Source organism: Sceloporus occidentalis, unplaced genomic scaffold, assembly GCF_023333645.1.
Source record: "Sceloporus occidentalis isolate IW3139 unplaced genomic scaffold, rSceOcc1.0.p SCAF_9, whole genome shotgun sequence".
NCBI lineage: Eukaryota > Metazoa > Chordata > Lepidosauria > Squamata > Phrynosomatidae > Sceloporus > Sceloporus occidentalis.
In genome coordinates this window covers 38852352-38873614 of record NW_028316989.1, presented here as the reverse complement: position 1 = coordinate 38873614, position 21263 = coordinate 38852352, and the positions used below count along the sequence as shown (strand labels likewise).

At 39.3% G+C, this 21263-nt stretch overlaps 1 protein-coding gene across 11 annotated transcripts in view; it reads left to right on the top strand.

Moving 5' to 3' along the window:
* Nucleotides 1-21263, top strand: part of MYO9A (myosin IXA) — a 132646-nt gene that overhangs the window by 105807 nt on the left and 5576 nt on the right. For 8 of the 11 annotated variants that reach the window (XM_089538894.1, XM_089538896.1, XM_089538898.1 and 5 more), the window contains 13 exons: nucleotides 430-638; nucleotides 1516-1632; nucleotides 2294-2482; nucleotides 3776-3823; nucleotides 5036-5147; nucleotides 6006-6067; nucleotides 8764-8956; nucleotides 13852-13980; nucleotides 14840-14945; nucleotides 15916-16047; nucleotides 17629-17752; nucleotides 18914-18967; nucleotides 20824-21026. In XM_089538894.1, the coding sequence (XP_089395020.1) occupies nucleotides 430-638; nucleotides 1516-1632; nucleotides 2294-2482; nucleotides 3776-3823; nucleotides 5036-5147; nucleotides 6006-6067; nucleotides 8764-8956; nucleotides 13852-13980; nucleotides 14840-14945; nucleotides 15916-16047; nucleotides 17629-17752; nucleotides 18914-18967; nucleotides 20824-21026 (1678 nt within the window). The remainder of the gene's footprint in view (nucleotides 1-429; nucleotides 639-1515; nucleotides 1633-2293; nucleotides 2483-3775; nucleotides 3824-5035; nucleotides 5148-6005; nucleotides 6068-8763; nucleotides 8957-13851; nucleotides 13981-14839; nucleotides 14946-15915; nucleotides 16048-17628; nucleotides 17753-18913; nucleotides 18968-20823; nucleotides 21027-21263) is intronic. The other 3 variants (XM_089538901.1, XM_089538895.1, XM_089538893.1) reach the window with 1 other exon arrangement.

Here is a 21263-nt window from a genome sequence, read left to right as displayed (position 1 = left end):
AAGGTGGTTGTTTCCATTGGTCTGTCAAGGGATAGGAAGAACATATTCGTGCTTCACCATCTAATCATAAATCAGGGCAAAAAAAGAAAAAAAAAAGAAAAAGAAATGGCAAGCTTCTCTTCACTACAGGGCAGGACAGACCAGCTTATACAAAATGGTTACAGGCACACGATAGTAAGTCACCACTTGATGGTTACTCATCTGGATTCACCCGCAATTTCTCCAAGACACTAAATTTCCTGGGGTGGCCCAGACAGTGCATTAGATGGATGAGCTTCAACTGCTTCTTTACATCAGGACTCCAGATACAGAAGAAAAGTCTAGGTTTGGGTCGTTAATGTTTACAGTATGTGTCTAGAAAATAGTTCTGCTCATTGTTGGACAGGTTTTTGATGAGAAGTATATTTATTTAGTTATTTGCACTCTTAGAGCTAACTCCCCCAAGGAGTCCTGAATTGTCTGGCATTTATCGAAGAGAATGCAAGGAAAACAAAGAGCCATCTCCCAAGGTGAAGCGAAAGCGCAGCCTGAAAATCAGCAGTGTAACTATGGAACCTGCCCAGTGGCAGAATGATGGTCTTCAGATCATAAGCAGTGTCAGAGACTTGAAAAGCATGGATGAGTTTCTTTTGAAAAAGGTAACTTCTCTTCAGAAATGGATATACCAATAATTGTGTACCATATACCACTTACAGAGAGGTATTCAAGGATCTTTCTAGCAGTGACTGCTAGTCATTATAAATGGGACCTTTCTCAAAGGTATATATTTCAACATATACCAGTTGGGCCAAAATACCAGATTGGAAAGGAAAGTTTTCTTTATCTCTGATTTTGGGGCACTTAATGGAAGCATGTTGCTTGTCATTGCTGGAAATGGTGTGCTGGATTATATAGATTGTATGGTTGTATCAAGCGGGTTATCAATAAGCAATAGTATCTTATAGGAGAGCCAGTGTGGTGTAGTGGTTTGAGCATTGGACTATGACTCTGGAGACCAGGGTTTGATTTCCCACTTGTCCATGGAAACAGACCTTGGGTAAGTCACACACTCTCAGCCCCAGAAAACCCTGTGATAGGTTCATCTTAGGGTTGTCATAAGTTAGAAATGACTCAAAGACATACAACAACAAGTACCTTATATATAAATTGGTGAATAACCTGCATAGGATATAACCACCAGTGTTGCAGCCTGGAGGACAGTTTTTGTTATACCTTGTACAACAGTATCAAAGTGTAATGCTTTACCCTTCCTTGTAGGTATGCTGTGTAAAGCCTTCACTTATTCTGGAGAATGGAAATACTTTCACTATCTCCCCTTTGGGTTGGGGCTAAACCTGCTTCCTTACCCCTAAAGAGGGCAAGCTCTCTCATAGTTGTGTCCCAGATTGTACCTTATTGTTACTTATGCTAGAACATAATGAAATTGAACCCTTCATCCCCACATATGCATTAAGCTCAAAGACATAATGATATAGTAATTATGTAATTACTTTGTGATTATTTTGTGATCTGCAGATGAATGATCTGGACAGTGAAGATTGTAAAAAGGACACAATGGTGGATGTTGTCTTTAAAAAAGCCCTGAAAGAATTCCGACAAAATATTTTCAGTTTCTACTCTTCAGCTTTGGCAGTAAGTTACAGAATTACTTTATTTTAAATTTAAGAAAACAAAATTTGTTTTCCTGATGCTACTAAACTACAGAACTATTGATCCACACTCTACTCTCCATGCATATTGTGATATGTTGGTTTTCATAGAAGGGATAGTGATTACTCTTAAATGGTTTTTTAGAAAAAGGGATGAAAATAGGTTTAGAAGGAACGGAAAGGTCAACTTGACTTCAGCCAAAAATGGTTGAAGCATTGTTATACTGTGAAGAGACCCTTAAATCCAATTGTAATTAATTCTTACAAAATGCAACCCACATCATAAGTTGATATTCTTAAGTCCAGACTTTTGGTGGTTTTATGTAGAATTGACACACCTCTTCCCCATTTATTCCTTTCTTACCAGTTAAATCTCTTAGCAAGAGAAACCAAGGTCTTGATATGCTTTTGAGAATTAGTTTATTCTGTTGTGTTTTTGAGATTTAGTGGTTGCTAGCATCTTATGTTATTCTCTGATCCAGTAGTGCACTTATGCTTCTCTTTTGATTCTAGATTTTTTTAAGCCATATTAAGATTTTTAAAGTGTTTTGTGTATTTCTTTAAGAACATGTGGTTGAAAAATGGCATGAAATTGGTAAATTTAAATGGCATTCCATTTTTATTTCCTCTTTGTATGTTAATAGGTGGGTGATGGAAATAGCATCCGGTACAAAGACTTGCATGCCCTTTTTGAACAGATTCTGGAGAAAACAATGAAGTTTGAACAAAGGGACTGGAATGAATCCCCTGTTGGTGTCTGGGTCAATACCTTCAAGGTGTTTTTGGATGAATATATGACAGAATATATGCCTCAAGATTATACTGCCTCAAAGGTAAACTGGTGTGGTACAACCCAGCAAATATTTTGTTCTTACATCCTTATGGATTGTGTTCTTTATGTCTTTGAAACAGTCTCCCTCTTGTGATTTCATTGCCTCTTCAGGCATTGTTTTTCAGAAAAGGCAGTTGTTGCTGAATAACTGTGGCACAAACTTTCCTTGCAATTCTGAATATTATTTTTAGTTTTTCTGTGAGAGATGTTAAATAATAGATGTCATTTGAAAATGATAGCTTGTATTACTCCATGAAGTTAAAATCACAAAGCACAATGTTCATTAAGGTATTGCATGTGGGCATCTGGGAGCTAGTGTGGTGTAGTGGTCTGAGTATTGGACTAGGGCCCTGGAAACCAGGGTTCGAATCTCTGCTGGACCATGGAAGCCAACTGGGTGACCTTGAGCAAGTTACATTCTTTCAGCCTCAGAGAATGGCAAGGACAATCCCCCTGGAAACAAATTTTGCCAAGAAAACCCTGTTGTAAGTTTGCCTTAGGGTTGCCATAAGTCTGAAATGTTTTGAAGGCATAACAACAATAACAACACCACCATGTGAACATCCCTTTGTTCTACTGTAGTATATATGGTTGTGGACCGCTCACCTATAAAAATTTATCTTGCAAATGGTAATTATATACCTGTATGAATACTTCATTCTTATGACTTCAATTTTGGGGAAGGGTAAAAACTAGAGGACCTAGCTAGAAGCCCAAAGAAATGTCCAGAGGAAATTATTGGTACCAAAATACCAACATAATATTTGTTGAAAGTCCCTCTCTCACAGTCACAGTGCTTGGTACTTTTATAACAGCAGTCTTGCTACCATTAGCCACATCACCAAGAGTCTCAACTCCATTGATCACCCCAGAACATATAGACCTGTACAGTCAGACCTCCTTATCCACGGATTTTTTTTTATCCACGGATTCAAGCAGCCACTGTTTGGAAATATTGAAAAATGTATGAATTCCAAACAGCAAACCCTGATTTTGCCATTTTATATACGGGGCACCATTTTACCATGTCACTGTATTTAATGGGACTAGAGCATCCATGAATTTTGGTATCCATGAGGGGCTCCTGGAACCAAACCCCAGCGTATACCAAGGGCCCACTGTATTATATAAATACCAGAATAATGACAGCTTGGAGAAGGAAATACTATATGAGACAATAACAGTGTATTTGATATAAATATATATTGTGAGGGACAGAAGCAGAATGATGTGGTGGGGAAGTTCAAAAGACTTAGAAACTGTTGATTGCTTATTTAGTTCCTTACTGTTTTAGATGACAAAAACAGAAAGAAAGAAGAGACGGAAGAAGGAAGCAGATGTTGTAAGTTGACATATTTCCTCTTTTAATTAGAAGTTTCAGTGAGAGATTTGTTAAGGATATTACTGTGTTGTTCAGTTAGTGCTTCCAGTGTTGGTGACCATGGAATAATATAATAAATGTATATGTTCACCAGTGATTATGTAGTAGTTATAGAACTCAAAGCATTCAAAGTAAATTTCCATGCATTTCACTTTATGGTGTATGAGATTCATAATCTTGTTCCTTCAACCCACCTAAGCTGGTTACACAAGTAACACAGTATGACACTTTTTAAGCACATGACTGTGTTTGAATTGTCCATTTGGGATTGCATCCAGATTTTGGCACAGAGTATTGAAGTCTGCTCAAGTGTGACTATGTGTTGATCCATCCCATAACTGGCATGTGTAATATGGCATCTGTAATATGTTTAGTTTCCCTAACTGAAATAAAAACAAACCTGCAGCCATCTCAGAGACAGAACAAATTCACTTGTAAGAAAAAAATAGCTCAGAATTTTACAAATATATTTCCAATATACTGCATTCTCATGAAAATATTTTCCCTAAATACAAAAAACAAAGTATGTAGTTGCACCAGTTGTGTAAATTGCAGAGGGCATAAATTGTTGTGCTCTGATACAACCATGCATCCTGTGAGTCTAGATGGAGTAGCAGGTACTAGAATTTTCTTCTAATGTTCTGATTACTTGGATGCATCATTGGTGTGATTGAGGAGGACATTTTAATTTATTTTAATATATTTTTACATTGTTCAGCATAACAGAATACAGCTGTTCAGCATTCTGAGTCAGGGAGTTGGCCTAGTTAGGAATTCAGTTTTGACATTCCACCTGAACAATAAACTAACAGGTTTCTGAGATGCTTTTTCACAAGTTAGTTTAGATTTTTAGTAGAATTAAAAGATGCAGCCATGTTACTCTGTAAAATCAGTATGTAGAGAGATCTTGTAGCACCTTTGAGACTAATTGAAAGAAAGAAGTTGGCAGCATGAAGTTTCGTAAACTTAAGTCTTCTTCCTCAAATGCATTTGGTCTGAAGAAGTAGACCGAAATCTACGGAAGCTTATGCTGCCAACTTCTTCCTTTCAGTTAGTAGTGCTGCAAGATCTCTCAACATATAGGTTTTTAGTGTAAGAATAAACACTCTGATTAGATATGTTTTTGGCTATCACTGAATGTCAAACTGTACTTTTCTCCCCTCTTTTTGACAGGTTGAAGAACATAATGGGCACATTTTTAAGGCCACTCAGTACAGCATACCCACTTACTGTGAATTCTGTTCCTCTTTGATTTGGATAATGGACAGAGCCTCTGTTTGCAAATGTAAGCCTGATGTCTTATTCTTATTGTTGTCCTAAGTCCCCTTTCAGCCTATACTCTTCTTCTCATTCGTTTTTAAAAAGTGTTTATACTATACCAGCCTTCTTTTACCTTTTTCCCCCCTGAAAGAACCCTTAAAATAATTTTTAGGTCCCACATTAAAATTGCTATGTCTATCACCCCCAAAAAACATTTTTGTTTCCAATTATGATCTCTTTCATTGGACATCTAGCAATCTCTCACAGAACTGTAGGGTTCTGGGGAATCCTGGCTGAGAACCCCTGTATTTAGACTGTTAGTAGGAGCAATGTGCTTCCAGTTTTCCAAGTCCCATGGATTCTTCTGCCTGTGTGGGTTTTTACCCAGATGATTGACCTGCATTAGTTAAAAGTGAGGGCAAAAAATCCAACTCCTCAATAGATTGCCAGCAGTGAGTACCAAATGGCAGAATGGCATTTAATGGCGCCATATGAGGTTCTTAGTCCTAGGTTTGCCTTATAATGCATGAGAGAAGTGGGAGGCAAGATTGGGTGGTCAAAGCTTTTCCTGCCCACCATCTCTTTTATAAAATAATCCCCCACTCCACCCCACCCCACCTGCATTACCTTAGCTAGTATAGATTTGAGAACACATGTTTGCCAAGATAACATGTATTACTGTTCTGTGTGTTTGCCTTGCCCTGCCCTGCCCTGCCTGTCTGTCTGTCTCGCTGGAACATATCCCAAATTCCAACCTGGTTCAACAGGACATAGCTAAGAGTGTGGGTATTTTCCTTGCCTTCTTGATCTTCCCTCAGTAACACTATGATACTGCAGTGTTTGAGTGTGTAAAATAGACAGTGTTTTTCTCCCCTTGTTTCAGTATGCAAGTATGCCTGCCACCGAAAGTGCTGCCTCAAAACCACAACAAAGTGCTCCAAAAAGGTAAGGTTTCATCATCTGTATGCATGTGGTTGTTTCTAACCTTCCCAGATGGAATGTTTATTACAAGATTTTGAGAAATTGTCTTCTTAAAAGACACAAACGCTCCATCTTCAGTTCTCCTCTGATTTAGGTCCTGTTTTATCATGGCCCATCATGTCAAACGCACAGGTCACCTCTTCCCTGGGTTTCTAAACAATACCTGAACTGTTGTTGCTTGGCATTATATTTAACATAGAGCCTGTCTTGCAGTGCAGATGTGGAGAGAAAAGTTTGTAGCGTTCTGTGCCTTGCCATAGTAGTATGGACTTCCTATTAGGTGGCCTAGTATTAGCCACTTGGCTTCCTTAACTTCTGCTAAAAAATTTAAATTAAATATTTATTTTAGTTCCTGCTACATTAGATAGTCAGGAAGTAAATATGAAAAACAAGGAAAATGAATGTGCTTACTGACTGCTAAACTCTTACCTTTCTATAGTCTCCTGTTTTCGGTTCACTCAGATGTTTTTGTTCTGGATAATGTATTAGGATATACTGTGGACCAAGGCTTTATCAACATTTGAGATATTCTCAGGGTGTAAGTTTTTTTAGGATAGGTATGCCTTTTCCTATGTAACTAAATGTCTTTTAAAAAAATCTCATTGGAGCCTGCAAATACATCTTGATTTTCTTTAAAACCATTTCAGCTTATATTATCTCTGGCTACCTTTGACAATGCATGTGTTATGTTGTGAATAAACTAGGTTTACTTATAGGCAATAGACCATACTTTATTAGGGTAATGATGGGATTATTAGTCTAACTGTTTTGCTTTCCTGTAAAATATTCAATTTTGTGAGGCTGAAGACACAATCCAGAACACGTGAGTTAATCTCTCATGCCAACCAGTTCAGGAAGGATCTCACAATTCTAAACCATTGTAATTGTCATTAATGTGTATATGCATGCATGTCGTAGTATTATTTTCAGACTAAAAACGGTTCAGCTATCTAGCTAGCTGTTTTCTGGGCTTAGATCCTATTGTCTGCTGCCATAACTTCAGCAAATAAGAAAAAAGAGTATTCACTCTAAAGGGGAAATCTAAGTAGTACTTTATTTTCTTAATACTAGTGACAATGTATGTTGCTGTGTTTAACTTCATGTTTTAAGCAGAAAGCGGGAAGTTTAAGAAAAAATAGCTGATCATTTACTGTTGGCAATGTTAAGATGGTTTTCTCTGCTTTGAGTCAGACTTTTCTGTCATTATGGTTTTTTATCAGGCTATGCTCCTGTTCTAGTGTGTTATTGATTACCTGTGTTGTATGGAAAGACACAATCTCTTGAGAAGATCTGTAGACATTCTTATCTCCTGGTCACTTCATTTAGTACAGTTGGCCTTACGGTGGAGTTAATGAAGAGCTAATCTTTTACTTCTAGCTTTTTATTGCCCAATCATAGTGGGAAATGATTATATACAGTGCTACCTCGGGTTACGAATTTAATTTGTTCCGCGGCGCCGTTCGTAACCCGATAAATTTCGCAACCCGAAAAGGCGCTGGAAAGCCGCTGGAAAGCCGCTAGCCGCGCTTCCGATTTGAATTTCGCGCCGAAACGCGCCGAAATGATTTTCGTAACCCGAAAAATCTTTCGTTACCCGGAACAGTTTTTTTAAATCTAACTTTTTCGTACCCCGGAAATTTCGTAACGCGGTCAATTTGTATCCCGGGGTACCACTGTACTATAATGAAGAGATCTTACAAGACTATTATTGGAGAAGCTTGATTCTGTTTGCAAGAGCTGAAACAGTTATTTTTTCCTTTTCTTCTGGTGTATTAATGCATGGAGAGTCTGTTCCCCAGTGTAAATCACTTCCTAATCTCCCCCTTTTACTTTTATGTGCTTAATAGTGATGCTGAATGAGAAGCTCCAGGTCCTGGAGGGCCTTGGTCTTGTGCCCACTTTCTCATTAATTCCTTGGGTGAGGACCCTTTGCACATATTTCCAAAGCCTGTTTTGAACCTCTGTGAATGCCTCCTCACCAGAAACTCTTGTACAGATTAAAATATGACCTAATTGCTGAGTGCTGAGTCTCTAAAGTGGCTCTGTATGACAAACAATCAACAAGGCTCCCAGGTGCATTCTCTTGCTCTGTGACTTCCTAGTTAGATAAAATGCTCATGGTGCAAATGATTTATTTATCCTTGCACTGAACATCCCTGCTGTCACAGAGTCATGGACAAAGCTGAAGGCATCAGAGCAAGGGTCCTGAACAAGCAGTAAACTCTGGAGTGAAGAGCTGAGTTAGGAACATTGGCTGTGGGCTCTTGTCCAGAGCCATTTTGGTGGCTGCAGGCCTGCTTTAGCTCTGAATTGTATGTCCCTGCTGTTAACTGGACCTGTGGCAGTTCTATCAGCACAGTGATGTGAATGCATTTGTGGCTATTGTAAGCTGCTTTGGGCCCCTTATTGGGAGAAAGATGTGGTATAAATTAAAATAATCAAATTAATGAAGGAGCATTTGTATGAACACTATTTCTGCTGCCTCATGTTGGCCTGACGTGTTGCAAGAAGTCAGGCTGCTGTTTTTAAAGTAGTGTGCTTCCCTACTCTTTGCATCTGTTGCTATAATGGGTTTTAAAGCATTCCTAGATTCATTATTGCCAGCATTGGTTTGATGTAGCCTCACAAAATATTGCTAAGCTTAATCTCTGTTCTTGTAGTATGATCCTGAGATTTCTTCACGACAATTTGGAGTTGAACTCTCCCGTCTGACCAGCGAAGAGCGAACAGTGCCAGTAGTGTTTGAAAAGCTTACTAGCTATATAGAAATGCATGCACTGTACACAGAGGGCATCTACCGAAAATCTGGATCAACCAATAAGATTAAAGAGCTGCGACAGGGACTTGACACAGGTAAGAAATCATTCTAAAGAAAAGGAACCTCTCCGTTTTCGATTTTACATGTAGCAGAATTGCAGATTTGACAGTCATCTGAGCTTACTTACACTGGTAGTTCTAGAGCCATTACTCCTAAAAGGAAGCTATAGTTTAGAGAGATGGCTGACTTGATAAATGGTGGTTTCAAATCAGCCAGCAAACTAGCTCATGCTGACACTGCTTAGTGTTAGTTATCAACATGCTCCATGTCTAGGGTTTGAACATCAGAGAAAAGTGTGTGGAGTGACTAATTCTGATTATTGTTCCACATGTAGGAGCCTGAACATCATAGAGTGGAGTGTGCTGAACACAAATGGAAAATGAGAGCAAACAATTTTAAATCATGGTAACCTAGATTGGTGAATTTAGAAGTTAAAACTATGGTTTTGACTCTAAAGTCTGGTTTAGTGTAAATAATAGTTCACTGTGTTATCTGCATGGTGTATTTCTGCACTGAATCTTTAGTCTACCTTTACTTTCAAAGCAATGCTGTCTCACAACATAGGAGCTTAGACAGCTTCATTATTTTTTTTCTTTAAAAAACCTTGTATTTATTTCAGTTCCACAAAGAATACAAAGGGCCCAAACAGGCAGGCCAAGATAAAGCTGCTCCAGGTCACTTTGGAGGCATGCTGTTTAAATGATGCATGGATCCTAAGAGGCCGGAAGCCACGCCAAAGCCACGCTCTAGTCCTAAGGACTGGAGTGCAGCTTTGGCACAGCTTCTGGCTTCTTAAGATGCTTGTGTCATTTAAACTGCATATCTCCAAAGTGACCCAAAACAGCTTTATTTTGGCCTGTCAGTTTGGACCCTAAATCATCAACAACAACAAAATGTTCAAACAGGCTCAGGATATGAGTTAACCGAAAAATACATATAAGGGGCATTTAATGGACAATTTTATTAGTCCATTCATCTGGGTGGCATTGTATGAATAGGATGAATACAAATGTTCACTGAAGGAATCTTTCATGGTGGGTTCAGATTCAAGAAGAAAGTGTTTCTCCACCAGTCAGCAGTTCCTGACAGTGGTCTGGGCAAATGTGAGGTAGCAGTAACCGAATCAATAAGAATTTGAAGCCATGTTTGTCTGTAGAATCAGTATGTAGAGAGGTCTTGTAGCACCTTTGTAATTAACTGAAAGAAATAATTTGGCAGCATGAGTTTTCATAGACTGAAGTCTATCTCCTCAGATGCATTTAGAAGTAGACTTTTAGTCTACGAAAGCTCATGCTTCCAACTTTTTTCAGTTAGTCACAAAGATGCTACAAGATCTCTCTACATACCAGTAATCAATAAAAGTTGACCAGCTCTTAGAAAAGGGGTGTGATTTCTTTTGTACATTACAAGAATTAATGGTGTAGGAAAGTTTTTAAAGTAACCTTGTATTCCAAACTCTAGCTCACCATTTTTTCCAGAGTTAAATCTCCCATTTTCCAGTGGGCATATATTTTGGTTCTTGCAGCACCCAGAAGGAAGGCGATAAGGTTTCTATGGCCCAAAACACACAGGCCGAAAGAAGCAGCTTCCAGTCACTTAGTGGGCATGGTGTTTAGATAACACATGCCCCCAAAGCAGCCGGAAGCCACTTCAATGCCACAATCCAGCTCCAGACAGCAGACAGCTTGGGGCCATGGCAGCAGCCCACTTTGGAAGCAGGCTGTGCAGTCTCCATGGTTCCTGCTGTAATCACAACCGGAAAGGCCTCTGCCCACTCCTTGTGTTTTAATATACGCGGGCGCCTTTTATGTGGCTTTCAGTTTTATGCCGAAAGCCGTGCGACTGGGTTGCAATGGAGTGTGTGCCCGTGGCACATACGCCGCACTGTACATCATGCACAATCTCCATTATTTTCAATGGGACTCGAGCATATGCGTCATTTGCCTTATGCAGAAGGGTCTGGAATGGATCCCCCGCATAAGGCAAGGGCGCACTGTATTTGTATTTTTGGTATACAAATGGAGTAACAAAAGTGCAGGACAAAAATTAATGGTTTGTTTGGTGATAAGCAAGATCTGGTTTATGACTGCTGTTCAAAAAGTTTTAACTTTAGGATACTATGTCCACATATGGAGATAGGAATCAATATGTTTTCAACCCCTCCAGCATGATGGTAGAACATTTTCAGCTATTCTTGATAACTGAGTGGGAGTTAAATACCATCTGTGAATTGTTCTAAGTATTCCTTCTCTTGTGTTAGTTGATCTGGACTTATAAGGGAGAGAGATTAAATATGGAACCAGTCTGAGGCAATGAATTTCAAGACCATTCCCATATATGGTCTTCACTAATATTCTTTATATGATTACAGCCTCTCCTATACTTTGTGGATGATTGTCATCACATACTGACTCATAAGGAGTTAGTGAACATGAAATTTCTCTTTTCTCTGCCAACTGGATGGCGAAAGAATCGACTTGGTGGATTTGAACCATGTAGTTTTAATACGTTGCAGTTGAATGGAAAGAGATTTCTTAGTTTTAAGTTTTTCATCCATAAATGGGTCTTGAGTCCTTTATCTCTCCATCCTTTGAATTCGTTAAATTTATCTTACATATGAAAACTGGGATGGAGTATGAAAGAGGAGGCCAAAACATATCCTCAGTTTTTCCATGTAGTTAATGAGTGACAGAGAAATGGATTTTGTAAATCTGTCAGTGATTTTCTTGGGGTTGAATTTGGGGGAGAAAGCAGACTTTGTCTCTCCCTTAACCCTGCTGGATGAGATGTATGCCTATCTCCCTAAATTGGGCCAATGGGAAAGCATAAAAGTAGAGTTTGATATCTGGGATCGCCAGTCCCCCAGGGTTAGAGTGGATATGTCACTTGAGCTTCTTTGGGCAGTGGGACCTATCTAGATAGTCAATAAGCGCTTCATTGGTGTCACCCCCAATTATAATTTCCCCTACCACAGCTTCCTCTAATAGCTGATTAGAATTTGAAGAGTAAAAAGTGGCTAAGATAATGGTTTTACCTATTAAGAGCCCTGGTATAATATATATCTCCCTTATACAATCTTTTAGATTGTAAGCCTGAGGGCAGGGAACTGTCTGATTAAAAATAATATTGTAAGCCGCCCTGAGAGCCATTAGGGCTGAAGGGCGGGATATAAATACCTAAATAAATAAATAAATAAATATTTGTGTCTCTGATTGTTTCCCCTACTTTGAAAGGACATGTACTGATAATCAAAATTCCCATTCCCATTCATCTGGATTTGCTGGAGTCTCCTATGACATATTGTGAGCTGAAGGGCGAGTCAGAAAATACGGATGCTTCACCTTTTCTCTGGGTCTTGTGTAGAAAAACAATATTGGGTTTTAGTTTTTTCAAGCAGGAGCAATTATTTTATGCTTGAGAGGGAAACCGAGACTCTTCATATTGAGTGAGACCAATTTAACTGCATCCATGATGTCTGAGGAGGCATTATGGGAAAGGATAGGTTTGTTGGAAGTTCTATTTGGTGATGTTAATTGTATAATTGTTAATTATATATTGTATACCATCCAATTTTGTCTTGTGATGAGAATGGGGAGGAATATCACTATTAAGCTGCAAGCGAATCATATCATTAAGCTATGCAAGAACAACGATAACAACAATTGAACTAAAATACTACAACACAACATAATCCCAATAGAGAAAGAGAGAGAGAGACTAGGACAAAGCCCAGTCCAGGACCAAAGCACTATATAAGGGCATTAACCATTAGTGATTTGTTGGAAAGACAGGTAAAGATTAAAGCAACTAGAGCAGGCAAAATTAGGGTGAGAACAGAAGCATACCCATACTGTATTACTGTCTTTCTCCCTCTCTCTGTCCTCTGTGTACACATATCTGCCCATGTCACCAACAGCATGTACATATACCCCCTAGATACCTTATTTATATAATGTACTGTATCCATTATGCATGTATGATCAGTATAATATGATACAATATGTTGTATCATATTGTATATAGTATAGAATGCACTCTTATTAATCTTCACATTATGCATCCTTTTAATACCTACCTTCATAAACACATATGCAGCTGTATATGTATTGCCTCCTACATTATATATACTATGCTTATAATTATGTTAGGTATATTGTTGTATTATTTATCCACTATATAGTAAACATATGTAGTGAATAGTGGATGTTAAATAACATAGAGTCACATAATTTGCAAGCCTATGTTCACAGTGCATTGCAGCATTTGTTATATTTACATCAGCTACTTAATATAGTATGGGTTGGTGGAGAGAAAAACAAAAAGGGAGAAAGGTCGGGGAGGGTTGACTAACTGGATGAGGATGATGAGTGGGGGGAGTAACTAATCTGAGCAGAGGGAAGGAGAGAAGAGGCAGCCTCAGCAGCTGAGGGAGGCTGGGATTCTTGTAATGTAGAAAGTGTCCGTCAGCATTCTCCTTCCTTCCTCAGAGCAGGGAGGCTGGAGTACCAGAGAAAGGAAAGCATGAGTCTGAGGGAAGGGGGACAGGCACAGTGTGGGGAAATGGTGGGGAAAGTTACGGATGAATGGGGTGCGCGCCCATGCTGCGCCGCCGCACCACCCCTTGCACCCCCGCGTGGCTTTCAGCTTATGCTGAAAGCCACGTATAGCGCACCCGTGTATGACGTGGGCACACTGTATACTTTTGCATGCAGAACTACTAGCTATGCTGAACCATATAGGATTGCAACTAGTATCTGTGTCGTGTCTCTATATCATTTTGTAATCCAGGTTTAGGATGGGGATACCCATTTGTATCATCTGACCTGTGGTCGTACTGATGCTGGATTGTCCATTACTGTGTTCTGAAATGTAATGTTTTTGTTAATCTTTTTTTTCTACTATGTTTTCTTCCATTCTCGCTGTTAAGCAGATATTGAGAACATAAATCTTGATGACTACAACATCCATGTCATTGCCAGTGTGTTCAAGCAGTGGCTAAGGGATCTGCCTAACCCTCTCATGACATTTGAACTTTATGAAGAATTTCTGCGAGCGATGGGTAAGGAAATATTCAAGCCCCGATTGAAAATAATGGTGATGTGCTCTTATGCCATTTTGTCCCTCCTGGCTTTCCATCCATGGAAATTCAAGACTGAATGGGAAGTCAGTGAATCCAGAGGGATGATTGTAATGACCTTAAATAAATTTTGTTTGAATGTAATGATAGCATTACAGAAGAAGGAACACAATGCAAATGTAGTTGTTCAGCTTCTTTCAGTGAACAAAACATAACAAAAAACATTGGGATGGGAAATGTTTGTGTGTCCACTGGCTTATCATTTCTCCATCATGGTTTTCTTTGTCCTATGGGATTTTTGTGTTCAGAAAGTCAAGAAGATTTTGCAATATAATCACTATGAAACTAGATTATAGCAGGACTCTTTTACACAGGGCTGCTCATGATGTCTTTCTGAAATTTCCAACTGGTGCATAAACCTTCCAACAGGCTATATTACAAACATTTCTGCTAGCTGGCTTGCTTCTTTGAATTTCAGACACAAATCAATGTGCTGATTTTTAATGACTGTCTGAGACACAGCAGTCCAAGACTCTGTCTTGGTCAAGAAACCATTTCATCATTTGAATCCCGCTGTATTTACAAAGTGAAAGCTAATTTATACTAACACTTTGGAAATATTTGGAGAATTATGGGACTTTTAAACTGTCTGTGTACTGACATTTAGACAGCTAGAGTAAAGCTGGTAGGTATAGAGATATGGTATCTGTGTGTTTACTTACTTAGTTAAAACTTAAATGTTTATTTTAAGAAGGATTTGTATTATCAAGAATTCTTGTGTACACTGTACACTCTTAAGCGGGTTATGGCTCCAGTGAATGAAATAAAAATGCTTTTACAGGCTTGCAGGAGAGGAAGGAGGCCATCCGTGGTGTGTACTCTGTCATTGATCAGCTGTCTCGAACTCATCTTAATACCTTGGAACGGTTGATCTTTCACCTTGTCAGGTACCAGTACTGAAGGAATTGGGATTTCATTATTTTCACTACTTTTGTTAATGAATGTCACATAAACTGTATATATGTTCCTTATCATCAGTGCAGCTTCCTTGTGATGACTGCTGCTGCTTTTAAAGGTCATTACACCCTCAGAGACTTGTGCAGGTGGACGCAGTATGGCATACTGACACACAGTCATTGCAGACAGTTTTAGAGATCAATTCTGCATATTGTTCTGACATTAGGAAACAGAACAACAAAATTTAAAGTTGTCAAACGGATAAGTGCATGCAATTCATTATGCTATGACTGTTTTCATATACCAAAATTGCGGAACATCTGAGCACACTTGACAAGGTCAGTGGCAATGACTAGAGTGAGATTTCTGCATTTTTAGGAGATGTATGCAGAGCAGCAGGGTGGAAGGAATCATGCAGGCTAATTAGGCACTAAAATGTAGTCAAGTTTAAATTGATTCAGGTGGGTTTTGCCTTTTCGTAGCATAGTGCTGCAATTGGTGCTGTAGGATGGGCAGTCACACCCACCCAAAAAACTAAGAGTTTGGGTACTGCATGTGTAAGTGGATTGCTCCTTAACTCATCAGATAATGCACTGAAGTACAATCCTTATACCACCCAGGATTGTGGCTATCATGTAAATAGTTTTTGAAAATACCAGAAATGTAGTTAGAATAGGGGGTTTCTTTTCACATTTTAGTTTTAGAAATCTTTCTCGTGTTTCTCCTAATAAGTTAAATATTTGTAATTGAGTTCTTGGAGTGATGGTAATGATATGTAACAAAACTGACATGGAAGGGAGAAGTGTCAGTAAACGTAACTGAAAAGAACTTTGGACTCTTGCCTCAATAACTGGCATGTGTGAATAACCAATCTGTAATTGGATCATCCAAAAATAAACATTCATGGTGAGTACCAAGCTCTTATTAGTTTCATTGGTGTTGTATTTTGATGTTCATTAGGATTGCTCTGCAAGAGGAGACAAACCGAATGTCTGCTAATGCGCTGGCTATTGTATTCGCTCCATGCATTCTTCGTAGTCCTGACACCACGGACCCTTTGCAGAGTGCTCAGGATGTCAGCAAAACCATCAGGTAAAAAAAAAACCCAACAACCCTTGAGACAAAACATTACAAATCTTCTGTAATATACCATACCTGTTAGTCTGTCAGCCTTCTTGCAGAATTGCTGTGTCACTTTATGAATACCGAAAGGCCAGGCAGAAAAATAAACTGTGTTTCGGAAACCTTGCCTTTCAGCTGGGTGGGATGTTCCCAGCAGTTGTCGTTTCCATCTAAGAACTGTGTAGGGAGATGGCACTGCTTACCACAGCTTCATGAAAACACCAATAGGTTTGTGTAACATTAATAGACATTACACAACTCCCCATTTATCATTTTAGTCCAGTGTACCTACTCAACAATTATCACACCTCACACCAAAGAGGCAAAAGGTGCTATCCACACTAAGCTTGGAAATAAAGCTTCCAAAGTAAAGGTTGGGATATACAGTATAGGTCAAGAGCAAATCACATAATTTTTGTCTGTTAAAACAACTGAGTGACAGTACAGAAGGTGAAGATGCAGGGATAGAGGAGAGGTTCCTGAAGGATACAGAAGATGGTGCAAATCAACCAGAAGCAAAAGTTGGTTCTAGCACTTTCCACCCACACTCATAGAATAGCCTGTTCCAAATCTTCTCCTCACGAAGAAGCTAAATACTGTATATACCCATATATAAGTCTAGAAATTTTAGTCAAAAATTGACTCCGAAAACCTGAGTCGACTTATTCATGGGTCAGTGTAAGTACTGTACTGTACTTTAATTCTTATAAAAAAGAAATCATCCCCTGGTGAAAGGCAAAAGTATCATCTGTTCTGGAAGCATTCATACTCCCTTTATATTTTTTTCATCCATGAAGCCTTTGGTATGAGCACACACAGTTATGCCTGCTGGAATTTTGTAAGTTTTCTGGCACTGTTTTCCTTTGCTTCACCCTTTGCATCCTTTGTTACACATCCCTAAGTTTTACTCTTGACTTAGATCAAAATTCATAATTTCTGCTCCAAAACCTGCCCTTGACTTATATATGAGGTCGACCTATAGTCGAGTATATATAGTATGTGAAGGGAGGAGAATGAATGCATCCATTAGCCATAGCTCAACTTTATGTGTTTATCCAAAAGCCAGAAATGGCTCCTGCATGCATCCCATTGTATAGGGTGGCAATATTACAGTTTTTCCATATCTATGATCCAAACAGGGGAAAGAAAAATGTTTCTTGTCCACCTGCCAAGCTCATTCTGAAACACTTCACATAATTGGCACACATGCATTTGTTTGCCTAAATTCTGATTACGTAATTTTCAGGTCAGTCTCAGTATTCAGATATAATCTAGGAGAACATCTCTATGGGAAAGAGATACATTTTCTGTTACGATATCTATGTCACTCACAAGGATTTGTAGGAGAAACTACAAATATTGCAACAACAATGATATCTCTGAAATAGCAGCTGTCTGGTTGTACTAGCTATTCCTATTTCTCAAACATAACTTTCAGAACAAGAAGAACCAGTGGGCTGACTTCTAGTGCGTAGATGTTAACAATCAAATCTAGCCCAAATAATAAGCACCAGCTATCTATTTTCCCTCTTTGCCATTTTTTTCTTTCAGCTGTGTGGAACTGATAGTTGTTGAGCAAATGAATAAATATCGGGCTCGCCTCAAAGATATCAGCAGTCTAGAGTTTGCAGAGAACAAAGCCAAGAGCCGACTGTCGTTGATTCGCAGGTCAATGGTAAGGGGCTGGAGGAATTCAAGGCTGACTGACATCCAGTCCAAGAAGAAATGTATTCAAGAATCAGCTGTCTCCCCTACACCAGCACAATTCATATTAGCTGATGTAGTATTCCTCCTTAAGAGAGAATTTGTCCCAATGCTGCAAATGCTTAATATAAATTTTGGTGAATTGATAATGTGTGCATGTAAATTAATTCTTTGGAATTGGATAGAAAGCCAGCTGTCCTTTTCTTCCCTTCCCCTCTCCCATAATTTTCTCCTTTTCCCATCTTTTCAAAACCTTACATATCTCAAATGCTTTTATACATAATCAGGTCCAACACAGAAGCTAAAGACTGGGCTTTATTGCTAATACATTAGTGTTCAGAACCATGAACATTTACTGAAAACAAAACAGACAGCCCAGAGAAGATGGGAGCTCTGTTGTCTAGTATCATCCCATATAAGCAAGCATGCATTCCTTTTGGGATCTGTTGTTTTAAATAAAACTTGTCAGGGTAACATTAGTGAACCTGAGTTGCTTTAGCTTGTGTGTAATTGATCTTACTCCATGACCTTTGTGTCTGGTTCCCCTTAATCGCACAGTGTTCACATCTGAAACTGCTTACTGAAGAACAGGCTTCCATTTACTTTCCTCCAACCTGCACGTGCCAGTGGAAGAACCTGAGGTGAAGCTGCCACACATAACTTTAGTTTGGCCTACACTATATGCTTCGCGCAATAGATTGCTTCTTCTTTCCTTGCTTCATGAGATGTGAAAAGCTTATGCACTCTTTGTTGGGCTGTTGAGTCAAAAGGCAGCCTTCAGCACTGAAAGGGCCTACGTTGTCCTCTGCTGTGAGCTAAAGATATAGCAGGCTGTGTAAACATATGCTTACATAAGGGAGGCCGGGGGCTTGGTTGTTCATGTGGCAGGTGATCCAGTTATATTCTGCTGGAAGCAAACATGAACTGTCTGGGTCTTCTTGGCATGTTCTACTAGGAGTACATTTTAGTGGTCACAACCTTTTTTATGCCAATAGCTTGTCACTCATTTGCGCTTTCTCACAGTTGCAACCCAAAAACAGCTATTCTTTGAAAGCCCAGCCGCTGCGTGAGAAGGGCGTTGGCACGTGCACTCTAACCTGCTCCTTTCCTTTTCCTATCCTCTCTAATCCAGAAACCTGTACTAATTGCCGTTAGATTTATGAGCATAACCCGCAGTTCAATCCCGGTATGTATTAGAATTGCATTGCACTGACCTTGTGCTATAACCCTTCACTCATTCCAGTGCTGCTGCATGCTCCATGCCACAACCTACACTTCATGACTCTCTCTATGTTTGTTCTTCCCTTAAATTGCTCTCAGTTTTTTGTAGTAGAACTACAGTAGGGAATGTCCATGAGGCTATTTTTCTCCAGGAGATTTATTAGGAGGAAGAATAGTTATTGATATTGGAAAGGATGAGTCTTCTGTCAATATCTGATGTGAAAGAGGAAGGATGTAAAATGCATCCTGCCTTGCTATACTACTTTTCCTCGAGGAGCAGTGAAACAACTTGCTAGTCACAGAGTGAGGCAGGACAATGTGGAAAACCTTGAGTCTTTTATTTCAGACTTGTTCATTTGGAAACTTGAATCCATGCTTTATAACCATATTATTCCATTAGAAAAATTTCTCTTGATTCTTTATTTGCTGTTTGTTTGTTCTCTTGTTTGCCACAGGGACATTCTTAGTCCCTTCATATGAGGGACATTCTTATTAATATATATATATATAACAATTTGTTTTGTTGGGGGGAAAATGAGGCTGTTGGATGTCTCAAAAAAGACCTGGGAAAGCGGCACGTGGAACTTACAGGCTGCATTTTCTCCACTTTACTTTATCTTTACAAGGTCCCAGCAGAATTCACTCTTAGCACCAGACACAGAGATTTTGAAAATGTTTAGAAATTACTGCTTGGTGACAGTCTTGAAAGCAGGACTTGGCAAAGTGCCACCTTGCAAACATTGTTGGAGGTCCCTAGTAACCCAGAATACCTTGTAATTGGCAATGCTGGGCAGATGTTGTGGAGGTTGTAATCCAAAAAAATATTTGGATGGCCATGTACACAAAACAAACAAGGTTCATTTATATACCGCTTCTTACCGCCTAAGCAGTGTCTAAGCGGTTTACAACTATAAGCTAATTTGCCCCCAACAATCTGGGTACTCATTTTGGCGACCTAGGAAGGATGCAAGCTTGAGTCAAGCTTGAGCCCTTTTGCTGGTCTTGAACTTGCAACCTTGTGGTTTTGAGTGAGTGGCTGCAGTACAGGCATTTAACCACTGTGCCACCCTCTTTAAGAGATTTTGGACTTCAGCTCCCAGAATCCCAGAGTATTGGCCAACATGGCTGAGGCTTCAGGGAGCTGAAGTCCAAAGTCTCTTAAAGGGCATAGTTTGGGGTCCACTGCTTTAAAGGAATATGTGATTTCTACATAATTCTGAAGTGATAGTAAGCTCTGCTAGTGCTTGTGTGTCCCATTTCTACAAAAACAAAAGTGTGCTACTCCACTGCTTGTAAATCTGGATGTGCGTAAGGAGCAGTTAAATATACCTTGGCACCTGGTTTCCCATTGTGACATATTGAGGGATCCACTCCTAGTTTTGCTATGCAAGGAATTTTTGGATAATGAAAACAGGACAGCCATAGCTTTGTAGGTGATTTTACCTAATTTCTTAGGATTTCTGTCCCGTGGTATATAAACTACTAATCTATGAGTTGTACAGTTGAGTCCTAGAATATAGGGATGACTTACTCAAAATATTGTGGCTCCCTATTTTAACAGATCTATAGAAACACATTTGTCACTAACTACTGGTAAAAATGAAAGTTTTGTTTTGTAGCCACAGACTAGGGAAATTTCTGAGAACTGAAGTAATTAATGTGTCCTTGAGTTGTTACACACTTTTTGTCCTGTTTGTGTCTCTGCCAGTCACCTGATTTTGTTCACTCTTATTGTGTTTCTGTGCTGAAGGATTTGTGTATTACTCTAGTTTTTAAGTTGATCTAAAACCATTTTCCTCATTAGTGCTTCTGTGCTTGCAGGGTAAAGGGCGCATACGTCGAGGGACCTATCCAAGCCCCACATCCCCAGCTGCAGTTCGGTTACCGTCCGTGTCGGATGTTTCTGAAGAAGCACTGAGTAGTGAGGAAGCAATGGAGATGGATGTCACAGAACAGCAGCAAGTAGCTATGCAGCAGGAAGAAAGGGTGCTGACAGAACAAATTGAAAGCCTGCAGAAAGAAAAGTGAGTCATGACAGATGGAGCTGAAAAGTGTATAAAGGATTGGTCAGGTTGCAGGTTCTAACTGGGCTGCCTTTATAGAAGTGGGCAAAATCTTCCTCAAGCCCCAATTGAAAATATTTCATGATATATCTTTGAATTCCGATTGTTCCATTTTGTTTGTTTCTGATAGTGGGTGTTTTCCAATAACCCAAATGCTCCATTACTTCCAGGTTCCTTGCCCACCCTACCTTGTGTCTC